Source organism: Penicillium subrubescens, assembly GCF_028828155.1.
Source record: "Penicillium subrubescens strain IBT 31985 chromosome Unknown utg000005l_segment0_segment0, whole genome shotgun sequence".
Lineage (NCBI taxonomy): Eukaryota > Fungi > Ascomycota > Eurotiomycetes > Eurotiales > Aspergillaceae > Penicillium > Penicillium subrubescens.
The window spans coordinates 162,823-183,331 of record NW_026643155.1 but is presented as its reverse complement, the minus strand read 5'-3'; the positions used below and the strand labels follow the sequence as shown (position 1 = coordinate 183,331).

The following is a 20,509-nucleotide window of genomic DNA, read 5'->3' as shown; positions in this document are numbered from 1 at the left end:
AAGGGACCCAGCAACAGCGCTGTCATTGTACGATAGCTATGCATCGTGCTATTGAAAAGCTGCAGGATGCCTGTATCATTTCGTGCTACAGAGATACTAAAATGCTCATTGCCGAAATCTGCTCGATGCCACATTCTCACTACTTCCGGGCTGTGGTCAACATAACCGCCTGACTAAATAACGGTCTCCTTGGGTAGACTGGTATCTCCTACTTCTTCTCAAATACTCTCCATCACCGCAATATTGGGCTAAGCCTATTTCCTTGATTTGTGCCTTTAACTTATTCCAACATGAATTGCCCAAACAACATTCAGAAAGACAAAGCACAGCTCTCATTGTCAAAAGCCTTGGCGGCATATGGCGAGTTGATGAGGGTCCATCGACCTCTTGGATTCTATCTCAATACTTCTCCTTATCTTGTGGGCGTCGCATTCGCGGCCTCGGTCTCACCCACCCGAATCCCACTGAATATTATTGCGCATCGCACCGCACTTCTTTCCGCTTGGTCTTTCTTCCTTCGCTGTGGTGGATGTGTTTGGAACGACCTGATCGATTCAGACTTGGATAGCCAGGTTTCGCGAACAAGATCACGGCCCATCCCTCGGGGAGCGGTATCAAAAGCCCATGCCGCTTTGCTGACCTTCATCATTTTCGCGTGTGGAGGCTACACGGTCACCTCTTTACCGCGCCCTTGCCTACTCGATGCTTCTATTATTACATTCTTTGCTTTGCTATATCCTTTCGGCAAGCGATTTACCGATTACCCACAATTGACCCTGGCCAATATCGGTTGGGCGGTTCCTATGGCCATGCACAGTCTTGGCCTGGAACCCCTCACTCAGCTTCTCCCCACTGTGTGCATGTATATGTTCATCGCAACATCGATCATTATGATTGACGTGATCTACGCGAGGCAGGATACTGAAGATGACACCAAAGCTGGCGTGAGAAGCATGGCTGTGCGATTTCGGAATAGCATCAATACTGTTGCATATTCTCTTCTATATGCTTCTACCGCTTTTCTTGCGACCGCAGGGGCTTTGGCTGGGCTGGACTTGCCTTTCTTCATTTTATCTGTTGGAGGCCATTTTATCAGCTTCTCAATTCTGCTACAAGCAACCCGATTTGGAAAGTCCTCAAAGGTGGAGGCTCATACAAAATCACCCTTCTTCCTTGCCACCGTGTTTTGGGTACTTGGATTCGTCGCCGAGAACTGTATCAACGACTAGACCTGGGTTCCTGCGGTTAGGTACTCTTGCTTTACGCGGTTATGTATCTATCTATGAGGAGAAGATGGGTTTTGAATAGTTTATTCAATGAGGTGGTTCTCATTATTTATTGAAGTACTATGCAAATGAATCCACTTGTTGCCGCTTTTTATTGTAATCAAGTTCATGGCATTGAAAACGTGGAGATTGCTTTAAGGTCTGAATTATTTCTCATATACTAGTCCTGGTCCTTGAATATCCAGCCGAGGCATCACAAAGCTCAAATCACCGACCAAGCATTGTCGACTGGAATGACAGCCCCGTTAATCCTTTTGCTGTGAGAGGAGATCAAGAATAGCAGAGACTGGACAATGTCGTCCGGTTCAACGCCGAAGCCCATCGACCTGTCAGAAGCATGTGCTTGGTGAACTGAGGACATTGTCTCGAGTGCGGCCTTGTCCCAAAGTTCTGGATTGGATGCCTGAACTATGCCAGTTGGAACACCTACAGTAATTCAGTCACTTCTTGAGCGGTTTATACTCCATCGATCGAATTTTCTTACCACCGGGACAAACCGCGTTGCAGCGAATTCCTTCCTGCTTGTATCTCCAAGCGACATTCTTTGTCGCTCCTATCAGACCATGTTTGCCTATACGCATTCCGCGTTATTTCTAGTACGGCTTATCAGAGTAGCGGGTTACTTACTTGCTGTGTATGCGACACCAGAAGCGGCGCCACTCGTAGCCGCTTTGCTACCGACATTGACTATGCTTCCGCTCTTCTGTTCTCGCATTATGGGAATGACCTCCCGCATCAGCTTCACTGGAGCCGTCAGATTAATCGCGATGCACCGATCCCACATCTCATCCGTCAAGCTGTCGACGCTGTTGTTACGGTCCATGATTCCCGCAATGTTCAACAACCCGTCAATACGTCCACCAAACTCTTGAACGCATGTCTCAACAATATCCTTATGCGTGGCCGCATCTGTGAGGTCTCTCTGCAGAAACCTGAAATTCTGATTCTCATTCAGAGACTCCGGTGCAGAGGCGACATCGACACCTAAGACCTTAGCTCCTTCGCTCAGAGCTGCGCTTGCTGTGGCAAGACCGATCCCAGACGCGCTGCCTGTGATGATCAAAACCTAACAAGACTTTAGCTGTCCTTCTTCTATTCGTTACCGCGCCTTGAAGTGCGATTTGGAGACTCACGTGATCTCGAAGTAGCGACATGGTTGCATCAAAAGCGATAGAAAAACTCGAATCGCCGACAATGTCGAGCTTTGTGAATAGTCAATAGAGCTTACTCTCAAGGTCAAGGATCTGGGAAATTTGTCCCGCCTTTTCCACTATCATTCAATGATTTTCAATGCTTCATTTATTCCTTACATATAGTAGATTCCATTTTAGTTAACTTGCATATCCTGCGGGAAAAAGAAAAACAAAGAAAGGAAAAAGAAACAAACTAAACCCACTCATCGACCGTGAATTTCACGTAGTACCAACGAATCATACATCATGCACAATGTGAGAGAACACAGCCGCATCGTACTTTATCTACACTGTCTGGCCACATGCGGGTAGATAGTCCCACAGTGCATATGCACAGCATTTTTAAAATTTATGAAACTTTACCGTACTTATCAGGGATTTAACTATGCGTCATAGAGTGGTAGTTTTTATTTGGTGATTGAGATACATGTGGCATTATTGGACGCCACGGTGGGGCTATCTACCCGCCTGTGGCCAGACAGTGTAGCCCAACCGCTGATCAATACTCCGTCACTTCTCCTTTGACTGATGTGTTTCAGCGCAATAATTTCCGAATTTTTTGTTGGTCCATTTCTCACTCAATTCCTTTTCTGGAATCCAGATTCACGGGGATAATTGATTTTAAGAATACAATCCATTTTGAAGTAAGAGAAGATCCTGCAAAGAGTGGACAATTTTTTGTTTTATACCTTGAATTAAAGTTAAGACTACATAGATTGAAGCTGAACCTTGTCAGCCGTTAAAAAGGTTGGGAGAAACGTTGTAGATAGCCGCTTGCGGTGGCCCATTATTGGAGGCCAACGATCACGATTACAAGGAATCGCTAGTAGAGTATGACAAATTCTGATTGATCAATCCGACTTATTCAAACTACATCTTAACTGACAAGAATTCAATGGTTGTTACTACACAACAATCTTGGTGGCACACACGAGACTCCTGTACATCGTGGTGAAAAGTGGGCGCCCGAAAAACAAAAAGTAGATTGTCTAGAGCTCCTTCAGTAGATGAGGCCTGGCCTCATCACCTAGAACCTTGAGGCGGACTTTCCTATCAGAAAGCCAACAAATCACCTTGGATGCTCTTATTATGTGGTGGCGCTATTTCACTCGTTGGAGTACTTTAATATAGATCTTTTGAGAGAAGGTTGCTATGGCAACCCACGAGGAGAGCGTGAAGCACTTGATATCACAGGACCGTACTAGGTATCTAACTATGTATTAATGGACGGAAGTCATGACAACAGCGAGATAATTGTGTAACCATGCGAGAACGGTGATGATTGTACCCTCTGTTATCCTTTGTTATTGGGGCGGTGTAACATTGAGACACGTTATGGCTGGACATATCAGATTTCAGAGGCTGCCTCAGGGGCTCTGACCCACAGTCCATGCACCCAGTCTATATGTGGCTGGCCAGCACGAACACCAACAAAATTGGAAATGTACGGGTTTTCAGGCGAGCAGGGCGTTCTTGAAGAGCATTGGGCTTTTTTCCTCTTTTTCATTTTTCTAGGGAAGCACCTTCATACGAGTTGCATTTTCATATTCCTGATAGTCGACGCGTATGCAATGACAGCACACGTGTACAGGTGTCGCCGGTGGAGTTGAAGGCAAGTTGATTAAAATCAATTGTTTGCTGCGAGGCGCTATCAAGTTACTGCTTGTGTATCACAGGGGCCATATTCGCAGGTACGATCCACCTAAGACTGCGCTGAACCCAATTTACTGACAAAAGCTGAAAAGTGCATGCATAATCTGGTCCTCCACATACTCTTGCTGCTGTTTATTCAAGTAATTGAGAACTATCGTACAATGCAGACTGAAGCTCAATTCAATAAGAAAAGACAGGCAAAAAATTATGTTAGGTAAAGTAGAAGCCTGAAAGCCTGAGTAAAAGTAACCCCGAAGGAAAAAAAAAAAATAAAAAAAAAAGGCGGGGAACATGAAGTCTCAGGAGGCCGATATCAGGAGGCCGATATTGGGCATCATCGTCGAGCAGCATGGATTCGAGCCTTTTTTGAACTTGGCAATAATCTGAAGACATAGTATAGCACAATAGCTCCAAAAACGTTGACGACAATATACACCCAGAAAATTCCGAAGTTTCTCCAGCGATCTTCCCAAGCAATATCTCTAGTGGCGAGATATTGGTCTGCTGATCGGTAGGGACAGTATAGACACTGTTGGGAAGATTCCGGATTGTAGAGTTCCCCCTCAGCTGCCACTAGGAATTCGTGCAGATATTGACCACAGGTTTGGCCCACTGGCGGGTCAAACAAGCTCAGCTCGCGATCTGAGCAGTGAATAGGCCGGCCATGCAATGCAGTTGCACTGATCCCGCTCACATAGTATGTCAGGGGGGAAACGCGGTTCATAAACTTCCAGAAATGAGGCAGAGCACTCGGCGGCTGCATGATGCCATTGAACAGCAAAGACAGCAGAAACATGAAGACAGCTAGCATGCTTCCAAGAGCGGGATTGGGCAATGAGGCAACGACGAATTGCGCAAAGCTGGATGCAAAGATAAAGAACTGCACAACAAATAACAGAACAAGTGCTTGGCGCTGTGGCGATTGGTCGCCACCGTAGACGGAGAAGTAGAATGAAGCCCAAGTGCAGACTCCGAGCAATATTTGCCAAGGTATTTCGACCAGGAATTGAGAAAGAAGGAAGACTTTCCAAGAGTATGTCTTCGCCGGCCTCTCGCGTAGCTCGTATAGTGATCTCTGAGTAACAAACTTTGGCATTATCCTATTCATGGAGTTAGATTGTAAAGCCTCATGGTAGGCAGAACGAAGTTAATACTCACTGATTTACCATCGTAGAAAAAATGGTACAGAGAAGAAAGAGGCTGAACAAAGTGTTCTGAAAGCCTTGGCGAGAATTATCCGATTTCCAGAAGGAGAACCCGATAAAAAGGCCACAAACGATTCCCAAGGCGAATTTGGCCATGATATAGTCCGGCTGACGATAATATTGTCGGAAGTCACGCTTAATGACATGTTGGCACTGAGCCCAAAATGGCATTGCAAACTCATCATTGTCACTGTTAGGGTTTGTTGGGGACGATGCCTCAGAGGTGCGTGAAACCAAGTGGTCCAAATCATCGAGAACTTGCTTCCGTTCTGGGCTCTGGTTCCACACTTCTGCCCAATCTATAGAACCAGTTTGCTCACTTGCCTCATCACCAACAACATCGAGTAGATATTCAGCGGGCTTAGAGACAATGAAGATCAGTACCTCGTAAGAAATGACTCGCGTTTAGTGTAAATATACTCACGTTTTCAGCAACACCGCAGCGACGCCCTCCATTTGCTTCAACATACTCCAGCAGAGTCCGGGCCCGATGCCCCACATCACCAAAATAAAGGGTTCTGCCACCTTTCCCAAGGAGCAGTAAACGATCAAACTGCCCAAATAAATTTGCACTAGGCTGGTGAATCGTGGCGAGAACAGCTTGTCCATGATCCGCTAATTTCCTCATAAAGGCACAGATTGCCCATGAGCTGTGAGCGTCCAGCCCGCTGGTTGGCTCATCCAGGAAGATAAGCAGTTGGGGCTTTGCAGCAAGCTCAACGCCGATGCTCAAAAGCTTTCTCTGCTCTCCGTTTAAACCGACGCCTGGGTGCCCGATTACAGCTTCGGCAAATTCTTCCATGCCCAACATATGGATCACATCCTCAACAAAGGCATTTTTCTCCTCGACTGAGACATCGCGCGGTCTTCTCAGCGCCGCACTAAATTGAAGAGCCTCGCGAACTGTTGCGGTGTCCAGGTGAAGATCTTGCTGGGGAACGTAAGCGGTCTTCCGGGGAAAGCTAGAGTCAAGCCCATGGCCATTGACGAGCACATCTCCGGTGACAACTCCTACAGACACACGTTGAGCGAGCACATCCAAGAGGGTGGTTTTTCCTGCACCCGAAAGACCCTGTGTTGTAAAATATTAGTCGAGAGGGTGATAATGCAAGCTAGGGGTAGAAGGATTGCGTACCATCAGAGCCGTGAGGGTGCCTGGTTTCACCCAGCCACTAACATCTTCAAGTAGTCTTTTGTGGCCGCCCTTGATAGGAATTTCATATGTGAGACCCTTCCAACTAAGAACATCCTGCTGTGGTGGAAAGGAGTCTATCTTTGATTCTAGATTCCTAGCCGTTTCCCCTGTGAATGGCTGCTCGCCAAGCTCCAGGTCTCGTTTGTGTGGGACCTGTGGCACGCCACCCGCACGAAAGACCAAAACTTCCGCAGCTGTCTGGCCTTTTGGAGAATACTCCGTGAGCACAAGATGGACAATGTGGAAGAAGACTGAAAATGCCACCATGATCGCAAAATTTCTCCAGATGTGTCCATATGAATACTCGTAGCCATCCCCAATGTACCTATCCCCCGACACAAGAAGGTCTCCTGCCTTTGCACCGATGGAAGAGCATGTGAATGATTTCCCTCGAACAGACGGCAGATAATTCGGTATAAAGTCCGCGCATTCATACATGCGACCGTGAAACTCGTTGGCGATAATACCCTCGTAGGCATAGAAGATTGGATTGAGCCATCTGATCCAGGAAAACCATGGATGCATATCGAATTGTGGTAGGGTGAAACCAGTATAAACGGCGATACACATGATCAATATACCGGCCAAGGCCATGGCTTCGCCGACTGCGCGGGTCATGCTGGCCAGCGTGCGAAACATTCCCGACATTGTCATTACCGCGGTGAGCTGGAAGAGGATGTAAATGAAGAAGTTTGATGCCTCTCTTCGAAGGCCTGCCATGAAGTACAGAATCAAACCGGCCAACAGACAACGGATCAACTTTATGGGAAGGTCCAGAATAATCCCAGCGAGGGCTTCAGTGAAGGGGTGAACAAATGCGAACGCGGTTTGCTTCTCGACAATTGGTCTCTGGCTAAATAGTACGTTGATCTCGAGCATTGCAATTAATGCATTGGTCAAGACAGCCAAGAATAGAACGGTGGCTCTTTGACTAAGTCCCGTAGAGTTGTCAGGAATGTTGAAGAAGAGCGACCCAATAATGACGGCTACCACGATTTGCACGATGGCGGTAGCAATTATAGAAGGAAGGTCGTTACGTGTGCGCTGGAAGGCTCGGATCAAGCACAAATGTATCTGCGAGACCAAGGAAAGTAGATAGGGCGATGAAGGCTGAGCTTGGCAGGCTTGCTCGGCATGTTTCAGGCAAGCAAACTTAACTTCCTCCATGCTATCAAGCGGGTGTTCCCGAGCGTATCGTCGTAATGATGCCTGAAGGGCAGCATAATCGGGGCTTTGCTTCCAGTATGCCTCAAATCCAACAGCATCACGGGGAACTCTATTTTCCATTCCAATTTGGGGCTGCCTCTCACCAGGGTCAGTCACGGCGGCAAGGAAGTCGGCACTTGTCTGTCGAGGAGGTCGTTCCCAGCCCATCTCTTCAAAGTATTCCACAGCGCGCGTCGATGGACCAAAGAAGACTTGGTGCCCTTTGTAAAGAATGATGACATGGTCGAAAGTATTATAAATGGGATCGGAGGCTTGGTATGCCGCGACAACATGGCAGCATCCCGCGAGGTCTGCGGATAAGCGAAGCGCACGAACAAACTCAAGCGCGTTGAGGGCATCTAGACCTCGCGTACTATTATCCCATGCACCGAGAGAGGCCCGACATAGCAACATCTCAGCGATACTATTTCCCAAAACTGTTAATATCGCGCATTACCTAATTGTCACCTTGTAACCACTAGCGGCTTACCTCACTCTTTTCCTCTCCCCTCCACTGACGCCCCGAACAAAGTCATCTCCCACTTTTGAATCGTATAGATGCGACAGACCCAAGAGATTCATAACATTGTTGACAGATGACTCTGCGTATTCGTCTCGACTGACCATGCCCAGTTGATTCTGCGGAGCACGCGCATGCGCCGCAAAGGAAAGTGTTTCACCAACTGTCAGATGTGGGAAATGGTGGTCCACCTCTGAGTTGTAAACAACCTCCCCACGAAACCCATCGACAATTTTCTTCTGTGAGATGCCCTTGTACTGGATTTTGCTGATTGGATCCAATTCCAGACTCTCAAAATGCCCGCAAAGCACTTTGAGAAAAGTTGAACACCCACTCCCGGGTCGGCCGAGTACCAAAAGCATTTCGCCTGGGTTTACAACCCCATGAAGTCCGTACAAGATCGAGCTTTGTACCCGACCCTCACGTCGACCCCGAAACAGGGCTGCGATATGCGTCACTGGGGAGCAAAGCGTAGAGAGGACCGTAGGTTGGACGCGAAGGGTAGAGTCCGACCCGTGAACAAACAAGTCCTCAAATAACACACCACGCTGGCGAGGCTCCAGCGCTGTAAGACCTGGAGCACAAACATTGCTGCTCGCCCAGCCTGGGATGTCAGTCTCCTCTGTTGCTGTCGGTTGGTCTTCCTTGGAACTGCCCAGGACTGGCCGCTGCTCCGCTTGGGCTGAAACAGGAAGGAGTCCATCAGAGAGGGGTTTAGAATTAAAAACGGATTTCTCAGAATCTTGTGAGAAGTTCCCTGACATAGACCATATGGCCCGGTCGCCTTGAGGGGAACTCATAATGCGCTCAGGATTACGCGCAAGATTGAGGTTGATGGAGCAATTCGCACTTTCCCTACTTGCACGATTCGTGGAATGGGCTGCATAGGGCGAGCAAAGCGCAAGGAAAATTTAAGAAGGCCAGGGGATGTTAAGTGCCATCAATAAGTTGGTGTTGACAGATTTCGCATGGATAGACACTATGCTTGCTGGAGCGGCGGGAACTATCCGACCCAGGTCGGACTTACGTGGACTACTGGCAACTCTAGACTACGACTAACTATTTGTTTTTTTTGTCCGAGTGAACGAAATGGCATTTGGAATTGATTGAGAGGTGTTCCTCTGTACCACCAAGTAGTTTTTTTCCCCACTTGAGGCCGCTGATCGTTACCCAGTGCTGGCCCTGTTTTGGCTGAAGCTGTGGGCTCAAGTCAACAGATCTCACCAATTGTGATTTCACCTCTATGGCCAATGTAAGGGATAGGGTGTGAATTGTTGAATGCAATCGAGGCTACACAACCCAAGTCGCATTGGAGTCCCACTGGAATGTGAAAATGCCAGCTGTACAAAGTGCCCAAGAGAAATGTTTCAACAGCTCCTGATGGTAGAAACAAGAAAATAAAAATACAATTAAATGGTGGCAGAAGTGGAAATAGTGAGTATTCGGTGAAGAGTGGCGATTAGCCGCTTTCAAACGAATGGCTGGCAAGTCTTCTTGAGAGACGATGGGCGATCGCAAACTAAAGTTGATCGCCAGTGCATCCATGCAGCTTAAAGCTCCCCTTTCTTGGGACCCACGGAAGGTCAGCCAGCCACGAGTTATGAGAATGGACAGTAACGACATGAAGTCACAACTTGATTGAATTACTCTTGCTTTGATTGTGCAGATACGAGATGAGAGATGCTACGCTGTGGGCGATCAACTGCAGGTGGATCCCCAGTTCGTGGAAGAGTAAGGCGTCTATGCAATATTTTGCTAATCTGTACTCCATAGACCATCCAGAACCTGCATATCAGGACAACTAGTGAATGGGTCTCTTGTTTGCCTCTTTTCCATCGACTTTTTGTTCTGGACTTTTGTGATGATAAACACTCCAGCAGCATACTCTGGTATATAAGTTACGGGACCGTAGTCACGCAAAAGTACCTATTCAAGCCTGTTCCTTCTTCTTAATATCCCGACCGTGGTCTTCAGCTGGTTCTCTCTCCTTTGGTAGCCACAATGGCATCCTCAACTGTCCACACAGCTCGGCCCGTTTGCCTTCTTTTTGGACCTCAAAGTTCAGCGATCGCCGAGAGCTTATTCTTCATTCAAAATTCCCTCCAAACTATTCCATCACTCATATTTCTCAAGCCCGTTCTAGAGGAGCTTGAATCTTTATGGACTGTCATCACAAATGCCTGGCCTGCGTTATCCCAGGTCTCAGGTGCTGAACAACTGAATGTGCTCGGTCAGCTAGCACGAGGCGAACCTCTCAGAAGCCCAGAACTCGCATTGAATGTCCTCTTAACTCCTGTGACATTACTCAGGCAAATCATAGAATATTGGACCGCTTGGGGACCTATACGGGAGCATCACGTCGTTGATGCTCAAGGCTTTTGTGTTGGATTCCTAGCTGCAGCTGCGGTCTCATGTTCACAGGGAACAAGTGACTTCCCAGTTATTGCATCAGCCATGATACGCCTAGCTGTATGTATCGGAGCTGCGGTTGACTTGGATTCTCTCGAACACGGCCAGAGTCAATCTGTCGCGGTGAGATGGAAAGGTGATATGGATGACGAAAAGCTGAAGCAAACTTTGCTCGGTTTTGAAACGGTGCGTACTGGAGGATTCCTTCCATCCAAACATTCATGATTCCCCTCAAATCTAACGATCATTTATTTAGCCTTACATTTCCTGCTATACCGATACAAACTCAGTCACAGTCAACATCATGGATACCGAGTTATCTGATTTCTTGGAGCAATTAAAAAGTCAGGACTTCTCGGCCAAGGTCATCAGCGTGCGCGGAAGATTCCATCATGATGTTCACATCGATTCTGTGGCACACCTTGCGAAATTATGTGTGCAGGATGCCCGGTTCCGCTTGCCCGACACCGAAATTTGGTCACCCCTGCCACTGAGATCCAACGTGAACGGCGAGATTATTGAAAATATCTCAAGGATCCATGAAGTGGCCCTGGAATCAATACTTGTAAAGCCTTCCCTCTGGTCCCTCACTGTATCCTCCGTGATTGAGGAAACCCAGGGCGGGTTTGATGGGCAACTTACATTTTCTGCCATCGGGACTGATCAATTCGTGCCACGCTTAATCAAAAATCGCCTCGTCGATCTACCAAGTTCATCGAGTCGATTGTCCAGCAATGGTGAATGTGGTCGGGCAGAAGATGAGGCGACGAATACACAAATCAAAACAAATATCTCCCCGACCGCACTCCCTATCGCCATCACTGGCATGGGTTGTCGATATGCGCAGGCGGATTCACCAGAGCTTTTATGGGAGATGCTACGACTGGGGAAGACCGCTGTTAGTCTACTTCCTAACAAGCGGTTTAACATGGACAAACTTGCCCGGGAGCCCAAGGGACCGTTTTTCGGGAATTACTTGGCCAACCCCGACGTTTTCGATCACCGTTTCTTTGGCATATCAGCTCGCGAGGCAGAGGCTATGGATCCTCAGCAGCGACTTTTACTTCAAGTTGCCTATGAATCCATGGAGTCTGCAGGATATTGTGGCTTGAAAAAGGCAAACCTGCCGACCGACATTGGCTGTTACGTGGGCGTAGGATCCGATGACTACACAGACAATGTTGGATCTGTTAACTCTAATGCTTTTTCAGCCACTGGCACACTTCAGGCATTTAATAGTGGTCGTATCAGTCATTTTTTCGGGTGGAGTGGTCCCTCCATCGTTGTGGACACTGCCTGCTCCTCAGCTGCGGTTGCCATTCATATGGCATGCAAGGTAAGTTATTATTCCAATGCCCCGAACGATGCCGTTCTTTAATTTCAAGCACTATGAGAACTGGGCTTATTCTTAAACATAACAGGCTCTCGATAGCAAAGAGTGTTCCATTGCTGTGGCAGGAGGGGTTAACGTGATGACTAGCCCGAGAGTCACACAAAATTTGGCTGCAGCTTCATTCCTCTCCCCTACTGGGGGATCAAAGGCCTTCGATCAAAGTGCGGATGGATATTGTAGGGGTGAAGGAGCGGGTCTGGTTGTTCTACGTCCACTGGCCGATGCGATTCGTAATGGCGACCCTATTCTTGCCGTCATCGGGGGGTCTGCAGTCAACCAGGGAGCGAACTGTTCCCCCATCACGGTGCCACACTCGGAGTCTCAAATATCACTTTATCGGAAAGCGATGTCTGCTGCAGGTGTTTCTGCCGCAGATATCACTTATGTTGAGGCGCATGGAACCGGTTCGTTCACTATTCGTCCTAAGGCTCTGACGCTCAGTCTACTAAGGAAAGAAAATTTTAGGAACCCAAGTTGGTGACCCGATCGAGTTTGATAGCATCCGAAGGACCTTCAGCGGGCCAGCGAGAAAGCAGAAGCTCTATGTGGGATCCATCAAAGACAACATTGGACATGCAGAGACCGCGTCCGGAGTTGCCGGCCTGCTCAAGACTATTATGATGATGCAGAGACGCCAAATCCCCAAGCAGGCCAGCTTTTCTCAACTGAATGCTAATATCGCACCGTTTGGAAATGAGCTCATCGATATCCCCACTCAACTCACTGAATGGCCATCCGCCATGTCCTCAAATGCCATGGCCATGGTGACAAACTATGGTGCGGCAGGCAGCAACGCCGCTATAGTTATCAAGCAACATGCACAATCTTCCAACCAGCCAACTCAATCCTGTCAGCAACCATCAGAAGTGCCAATAATCGTTGCCGCAAACTCAGCGGAATCCTTGCGATCTTACTGCAAGACTTTGATCTCCTACATGCGACACGCACGAATTGGCCGATGTGTTGACCTGGCGTACAACCTGGCTTCAAAGCAAAACAGAGACCATGAATACAGACTTTCATTCCCCACCCCATCTGACGATGTTGCTACACTTGTTACAATGCTCGAGTCCTCAGCTCAGCAGGCCACAATTGCGAAGAAACAAACATCTGCACGCTTACCCGTCATTTTGTGCTTCGGAGGTCAAAATGGAGATACAGCCCACATTTCCGAGGACCTGTTTAACAAATGTGAATTGCTTCAATACCACTTAGTAAGACCCCTATTTCTTTCCCTTTTGCAAGAAATATCAACTTCTTGAGCTATTTCTAATTACGGGTTGTCATCCAGATGGAATGCGAAAGTGTCTGCCAGGCCCTCGGCCTTCCCAGCCTGTTCCCGCAAATCTTCAACCCCGCTTCAATTGAGAATATCGTCAGTTTACACTGCGTTCTTTTCGCCATCCAATACAGTTCGGCAAAATCATGGTTAGATTCCGGGCTAAAGGTAGACCGAATCATTGGTCATAGCTTTGGTCAGTTGACTGGCCTCTGTGTCAGTGGAGGGCTCAAGCTGTCAGATGCAATTTATCTGGTCTCTGAGCGCGCTAGACTGATCCGTGATGAATGGGGTCCAGGGCGTGGGGTAATGCTTTCAGTCGAAGCGGCCGATGCAGAAGTTCAGTGCCTGCTCAATGGGGAACCGAGCATCACTGTCGACATTGCTTGTGTGAATGGACCCCGCAACCTCATCCTTGCAGGAGATGAGACGTCTATCCGTGCGTTTGAGGAGTTGGTGGCACAGGACTCCTCCCGCGTTATTCGCACCAAGCGTCTGAAGAACACACACGCCTTCCACTCCCAAATGGTAGACAGCATCGTTCCAGGCTTGACCAAGGTGGCTCAGAGTATCCAGTTTTTCCCATCATCCATTCCTCTAGAGCCATGTTCATCCAAGGGTGATTGGTCACCTGTGACCCCGAACGCAATCGTGGATCACAGCCGACACCAGGTTCACTTCCAGGCAGCAGTTGAGCGAGCTGTCCGAAAGGTTCAAGGCCCAGCTATCTGGCTGGAAGCTGGATCTGCATCTCCCATCATTTCAATGGTCCGACGCGTTGTGGAAGCCAGCGTGCCTGCCGCTGCTCTGCATTTCTATCAGCCCATCGATTTAGAAGGTCCATCGGCCCAGAGAAAGCTATCCCAGGCAACTTGCAACCTTTGGAACAAAGGTGTACCGGTGCAATTCTGGTCGTTCCACGCTCGTCAGGCAAAGAGTTTCAACTGGATGAATCTTCCTCCGTATCAATTTGCTCAAAATCGCCACTGGATTGATTTCGATCCCCTTGCCTTCATTCCGACTCAGAACGAGGCTTCGCCTTCCACACGCACCGAAGACAGCCCGCCTCCGTTCATAAAGCTCTTAAGCAAGAAGGACACGGAGTTTCTATGTGCCATCAACACAAACGATCCCCTATACCAGATTTGTACAAGCGGGCATGCAGTTGTTGATCAAAACCTCTGCCCCGCGTCTCTTTATATTGAGATGGTAGTTCGAGCCGCGCATCTCATTTCACCGGGGAGCACATCTGTGTCTCAAATGCCTCATATTCGAGATCTCGAAATTTCAGCACCTCTAGTGCTCAACCCTTCGGGCAGTATCCTGTTGAAGCTTTCAAAACATCAGTCAGGCCAAATGACTTGGATATTTTCTTTATTCACTCGCGATGCTAAAGATGTCATCCTGACCCATGCGGCTGGAAAGATCAGCCTTCATCCATTTGATCGCCCAGATCCGCTATTTGCCCGCTTGAATTCGATGAATCGCTTGATTGATGCTACTCGGGTTCAATCCATCGAGAATTCACGGAACTCCAGTGGTTTCAAAGGCATGGCGGTCTATCAGGCGTTCCGAAGAGTGGTCAACTATGCAGAGTGCTACCGTGGCGTTCAGAGTGTGTATGCAACCGAAAACGAGGCTACGGGTGTTGTCAATCTCGGCGTATCACCTACGTCCAGTAGTAGGTGTGATCCTATCCTTATGGACAACTTCATCCAAGTTGCAGGCCTCCATGTCAACTGTCTGTCGGATATTCGGGAGGAGGAGGTGTTTGTCTGCACCGAGGTTGGGGAATTCCTTATTGCCGAGCCATTCCTTGCTCGTGATGTGGCATCATCACGTTCCTGGGATATATATTCCAACGTGGAGCGCTCGTCGAAGACCAAGATCACGTCTGATATATTTGTTTTGGATCGCACAACAGGCAAGCTCGCTGTCGCTATTCTCGCAGTGGGATTCAAAAGTCTTTCAATCACTTCTCTCACCAGGGCTCTGAAAGGACTAAACAGCCAACCCGTCGATCAAAAGAGAGACGCAGTCACGGAATTGCTGCCAAGTGGTGGAACCATCAACCCCAGGGCACAGAGCACAGATGAGCCCATTCATCTTGCCCCCACCGACGCACTTTCCAGGAATAATCATTTTAGGGATGTTCAATCCATGCTCTGCGATCTCTTGGGGATGCCCGCTGAAGATCTTCCTCTATCTTCCAACCTAGAAGAGATTGGTGTGGACTCATTGATGCGGACGGAGGTTCTTGCAGAAATCAGCAAAAGGTTCAACGTGTCAATGACAACGTCATCATTAGCAGAAATTCCGAATGTTCAGGCGCTTGTCGACACCATCTTCCCTCAACAACACCCCGTGACAGATGAATACGAACCAATCACACAAAGCGAGTCTTCCGGTCGGTCCTCCTCTGGGTATGATGACTCAACGATTCCGACGCCTGTATCAATGGAGGGTTCGTATGGTCTCATGAACGCTGCACCTCTCGTCTTCGGCAAAATCAGAGAAACTACATCTCATAGTCAAGCAACAAAATGGGATGGCTTCTATAGCTCTGTTTACCCAACGCAGATGGCACTTGTTACTGCCTATGTGGTAGAGGCATTCCAATCCCTTGGTGTCTCGTTGACAGACCTCCAGCCTGAGCAGAGTCTTCCTCAGCTTGCGGTTTTGCCACAGCATCAGAAGGTGCTTGGGCAGCTTTATGACATTTTGGAGTCATCAGGTTTGATTCAAGGCACCAAGGCTGGCTTCGTGCGAACAGAGACCCCTGTCTGCCCAGTGACTTCGTGTCAATTGCATGAAGAGATCGTGGCCCTTTATCCTCAGCACGCATCGGAGCACCAGCTCCTTCAAAAGACCGGCATGAGATTAGCTGATTGTTTGACAGGGGCAGCTGATCCCATTGCCCTTCTTTTCCAGAATGCTGAAGCTCGCCAGCTGATGGAGGATGTTTACACGAATGCACCTATGTTCAACGCAGCAACTCGCCACCTAGCGCAGTACCTCACAGGGCTCCTTGGACGCGCGGATTCCTTGCACGAAATTAAAATCCTCGAGATCGGTGCAGGTACCGGGGGAACAACAAAGGCTCTCTTGAGTCAGCTCACGGCCGTCCCGGGCCTAAGCTTCGAATACACATTCACTGATCTCTCTTCGTCACTCCTGGCGCTGGCACGCAAAAAGTTCAAGCATTACAACTTCATGAAATACCAGACGCTGAATATCGAGCAGAGTCCTGGAGCCGAGATGCTTGGACAGTACGATATTATCATCTCCAGCAACTGTATTCATGCCACCCGCAACCTGGTTAAATCTTGCGGTAATATCAAGAAACTGTTGCGACCGGACGGAATTCTTTGTTTGATTGAGCTTACACGCAACATTTTTTGGTTCGATCTTGTATTCGGTCTTCTAGAGGGCTGGTGGCTCTTTGATGACGGCAGGAAACATGCACTTGCCAGCGAGTATGTATGGAAAGATACGCTCTCCCAGTCAGGATTCCAATGGGTGGACTGGTCCCGGAATGCCTCTCCAGAGTCAAACACTTTGCGATTGATTACCGGCTCACCAACACCCGCTCTCTCTCTGGACCAAGGATTGGAAAGCACTACGCTCCTGCCGGAGAAGGAGACTGTCGTGTTCGGTGAAGAAAATGCTGTCCAGCTTTGCGCAGATATTTTCTACCCCAAGAGTCTCCAGCCTCCCGGAAGTGCTCGTCCGATCGGTATGTAGTCGAATCACCAGGCGCCATTCTTCTTCCCCAACGAGGTGACCCTGTTTCTTACATTCTCAATAGCTCTTATGATTCATGGTGGAGGACATGTCATGCTCTCCCGTCGTGATGTCCGCCCCAAGCAAATCAAGATGCTATTGGAAGCTGGGTTTCTGCCTGTCAGCATTGACTACAGGCTTTGCCCTGAGGTCTCCCTTCTTGAAGGACCTATGCACGATGTACGAGAGGGCCTGCGCTGGGCACGCTATACACTTCCAAGTTTGGCGCTTGACCGTCCGGACATCCGGCCAGATGGAGACCAAGTGGTGGCTGTTGGATGGTCCACAGGAGGCCATTTAGCAATGACCCTTGCTTGGACAGCACCCCAAGCTGCCATTCCACCTCCTCAGGCTGTTCTTGCCTTTTACTGTCCAACCGATTACGAAAGTCCGTTCTGGTCCAAACCTAACCATCCGTATGGAAAGGACTCATCTTCCGTCGGCACGGCATACGATGTGTGGGAGGGTGTCTTTGAAACGCCGATCACTGGCTACAATCCCCCAGCTAGCACAAACGCTCAGGGAGGATGGATGTCCCCCAGTGATGCGCGGAGTCGAATTGCATTGCATATGAATTGGAGTGGGCAAACTTTGCCTGTTCTATTGCGCGGAAAGCATCACTGTACGTCTCGCAAAGCAAGTGATACAGAAGAAATATTACCACACCCAACGACCGAAGAAGTTCAAGCGGTCAGCCCATTGGCTCAGATTCGTCGCGGCTGCTATAAATCACCTACTTTTCTTATCCATGGAGCGCTCGATGACCTGATTCCTCTGGAGCAGGCACAAAAGACACACGACGAATTCCGAATCCAGGGCATTGAGGCTGAGCTTCGTGTTGTGGAGCAAGGTCTACATCTGTTTGACATCTATCCGAGGTATGAGGAAGATAAGGAGGCTTTCCAGGCTGTCTTGGAGGGATATAAGTTCCTTCGCAGTCACGTTCAAGTTTAGTCTATTGCTTCCCAAATTTAGTCTCGGTTTATTTAATGCACACTATCTCCATTGAAATTAATCGGCTCGATTAACTGCAGAACTTGAATCTCAATGAAATTACCCCGTTCGGAAGGATAATTTAATCTACGTGGGATGGGAGGATAAGGTTGACCTTGGGAGCTGGCAGGACGCATTTATGAAACATACTCATATGGTATTCTATCGCATACTGACTGGTTCTTACTTTTCTACCAAAATATAATTTGACAGGTAATCCTCTCCAAAAGCAGTTCACCCCTCAGAGCACGCTTGATCCCGTCTATTTAGCAGAATCCTTTTTGATGCCACCTTCCAAACAGGTCTCCATGGTGGTCCAGCCAAGCTGTCCAAAATTTTCAGCGAGAAGCTTCGCAGCTCTCGCTACTGGTATAACTTCACCGACCGTCATTCGTTCGTCTCGAGGAGGCTCTGGGATACTTTGATTATCCGGTTGGATTTTTCTGAGAATTTGAATGACCTCTTCCCAAACAAACGGACTTGCTGCAGCAAAGACGCGCTCTGATCGCACAGTAGGGCAGAATAGCGCAATTGCATGTAGTCGGGCAGTGTCGACTACGTCCACGAACCATGCTGACAATATAGCCATGTTAGCGGCTATTTGCTTCTCACCAAGGTAGTTTTTACTTACGTAGAGGAAGGAACTTGAAGGGTAGCGTGTTGCCTTGAAGCAACCCGGTGACATATTTCATTGTCGAGCCGCCAATTTTTGGATGGAGCACCTTACCCAACTGTCAGTCCGTCATAGTTAGTTTCAATCATGTGTTTAGACTGAGGCCTTCACACGCACGGTGAACCATGGGAGTACAGTGTTGAATTCGAAAGCTGGTTGGTTCTTCTCAACCCATTTCCAAGCCTGAAACTCGCCTTGAGCCTTGCACTCTCGATAGGCGGATCGGTCAACGGAGGACCTCGCGTCCTGGCTCACACATTCATCCCAGGAATCTGCGCGAAAGAAGTTTTAGCAATCCACAAAACACGAGGTCGAGAATTTGATTTGGTGTTTCTTACCAACATCCAGCTTGAACTCCGGCCCTTTTGGGTAGCCTGCAGCCACAATGGACGAAGTAAAGACAACACGCTTCACCGAGCTCTGCGTTGAAGCTGCCTCGAGAAGTTTTACGTTGCCATTTACCGTATACGATACTGCGTCATCCACGTCCTGCACAACAGGACTGGAGGGCAAAGCTTGTGCCTAGTAACATAACTCAATATTACATTCCTGAATAAGGCGAAGAAGACATACAACATGAATAATTCCCGAAACACCCTGTACACACTCGTCAAATGAGTTTGGCTTTTGGAAATCGGGGACCAAGACTGATTCGAAACGATGTGGTCCCCATTTCTCCAAATAGTAGTCATCCAACCATGGAGTTGGAGTGCGCACAGTCCCTCTGACCGTGTAGCCCAGGTCAAGTAGAACGGCTATGATGTGTGAGGCAATAAAGCCGTTTGCCCCAGTAATGAGAACCTTTGATCCATATGGAATCGCGTTCTGTTGGAATGGAGTCATTATTGCCTGCTACCTCAGAATCTGCTCTGGGCCCTTTGAGGGGATGTTTGAGTTGATCTTGGATAACAAAATTTGGCTCAGTATAATTCCAGAGCTCTCAACTGACGGTCTGACACTGAAAGCCACAATGAGTCACGTCGCTGGTTCAAAAACGGTATTTTGGAGGGCTAGGTGACTGGCTATTCAGGGGCCACGTAAGTCAGTAATGAGGCCAGAACGCAGAATATCTGTCTGCTCTACCCAATTTAATTCATCCCCTATTCTGTGTACTTTCCAACAGCAGCGGTAAGGACCATAGCCAGTAGAGTAGTAAATCTTAAAGTTATCGATCGAAAAAGTAACTCGAATCAAGTGTGCATAGGCGTACATGAATGTGGCTTAGCTGAAAATACAATGAATTATGTCCAGAACGTAGATCTTGACTGAGTACGGCTTCTCAACGGATCGGCAATCCGGCATTCAACCACTAGCTTCGACTTTCATGCGCCACGAACGTTACACAGCCAACAAAGCTATCAAGGTGTAATAATAATGGTGCATATTGTTACATGTAACATAACCCTTGCCTGCCCCCACTTTGGCCTTGATCCACTCATGCGTAATGTAATCTTGACCCGCTTTTTATGCAATGTCGATCTCACTTGTACAACTAACGGAGCGCTCCGACCCGTTGCATAAAGCTCTATTTCTGCAGTCTTAAGCACGAGCTAGTACCTGTTTCTACCCGTGGTGCATATCTTGGCACAGATCATCCGGTGCCTACCGACTTATCTGGGATCGTTATTTTATTACATGGACTCAAGGAGGCTGGATTGGCTTCTCGATTACCCAAGTTGTGGTTTTGTACCACCTCGATCAACGCGCGTCGCCTTGCATGA

At 48.3% G+C, this 20,509-nt stretch overlaps 5 protein-coding genes across 5 annotated transcripts; 2 read left to right on the top strand and 3 right to left on the bottom strand.

The window, feature by feature from the left end:
* Positions 1–290: 290 nt before the first annotated feature.
* On the top strand, positions 291–1,229 carry N7473_006605 (4-hydroxybenzoate octaprenyltransferase; the record flags this gene model as incomplete). Its single annotated transcript, XM_057152545.1, has 1 exon — positions 291–1,229. One exon carries the CDS (start codon positions 291–293, stop codon positions 1,227–1,229), a length of 939 nt encoding a protein of 312 aa, XP_057006883.1.
* Positions 1,230–1,488: 259 nt separating this feature from the next.
* On the bottom strand, positions 1,489–2,440 carry N7473_006604 (SDR family NAD(P)-dependent oxidoreductase; the record flags this gene model as incomplete). The annotated part of the gene is made up of 4 exons (XM_057152544.1): positions 1,489–1,712; positions 1,771–1,857; positions 1,914–2,352; positions 2,420–2,440. 4 exons carry the CDS (start codon positions 2,438–2,440, stop codon positions 1,489–1,491), a joined length of 771 nt encoding a protein of 256 aa, XP_057006882.1.
* A 2,026-nt stretch (positions 2,441–4,466) lies between these two features.
* Positions 4,467–9,058, bottom strand: N7473_006603 (CDR ABC transporter; the record flags this gene model as incomplete). Its single annotated transcript, XM_057152543.1, has 5 exons — positions 4,467–5,232; positions 5,291–5,697; positions 5,762–6,409; positions 6,473–8,162; positions 8,229–9,058. The coding sequence occupies 5 exons, from the start codon at positions 9,056–9,058 to the stop codon at positions 4,467–4,469; spliced, it is 4,341 nt and encodes a 1,446-aa protein (XP_057006881.1).
* A 1,654-nt stretch (positions 9,059–10,712) lies between these two features.
* On the top strand, positions 10,713–18,076 carry N7473_006602 (Acyl transferase/acyl hydrolase/lysophospholipase; the record flags this gene model as incomplete). The annotated part of the gene is made up of 6 exons (XM_057152542.1): positions 10,713–10,853; positions 10,924–12,003; positions 12,089–12,464; positions 12,526–13,274; positions 13,352–17,075; positions 17,148–18,076. The coding sequence occupies 6 exons, from the start codon at positions 10,713–10,715 to the stop codon at positions 18,074–18,076; spliced, it is 6,999 nt and encodes a 2,332-aa protein (XP_057006880.1).
* A 301-nt stretch (positions 18,077–18,377) lies between these two features.
* On the bottom strand, positions 18,378–19,631 carry N7473_006601 (aldehyde reductase II; the record flags this gene model as incomplete). The annotated part of the gene is made up of 5 exons (XM_057152541.1): positions 18,378–18,688; positions 18,747–18,846; positions 18,906–19,060; positions 19,127–19,310; positions 19,362–19,631. 5 exons carry the CDS (start codon positions 19,629–19,631, stop codon positions 18,378–18,380), a joined length of 1,020 nt encoding a protein of 339 aa, XP_057006879.1.
* Between the last annotated feature and the right edge of the window lie 878 nt (positions 19,632–20,509).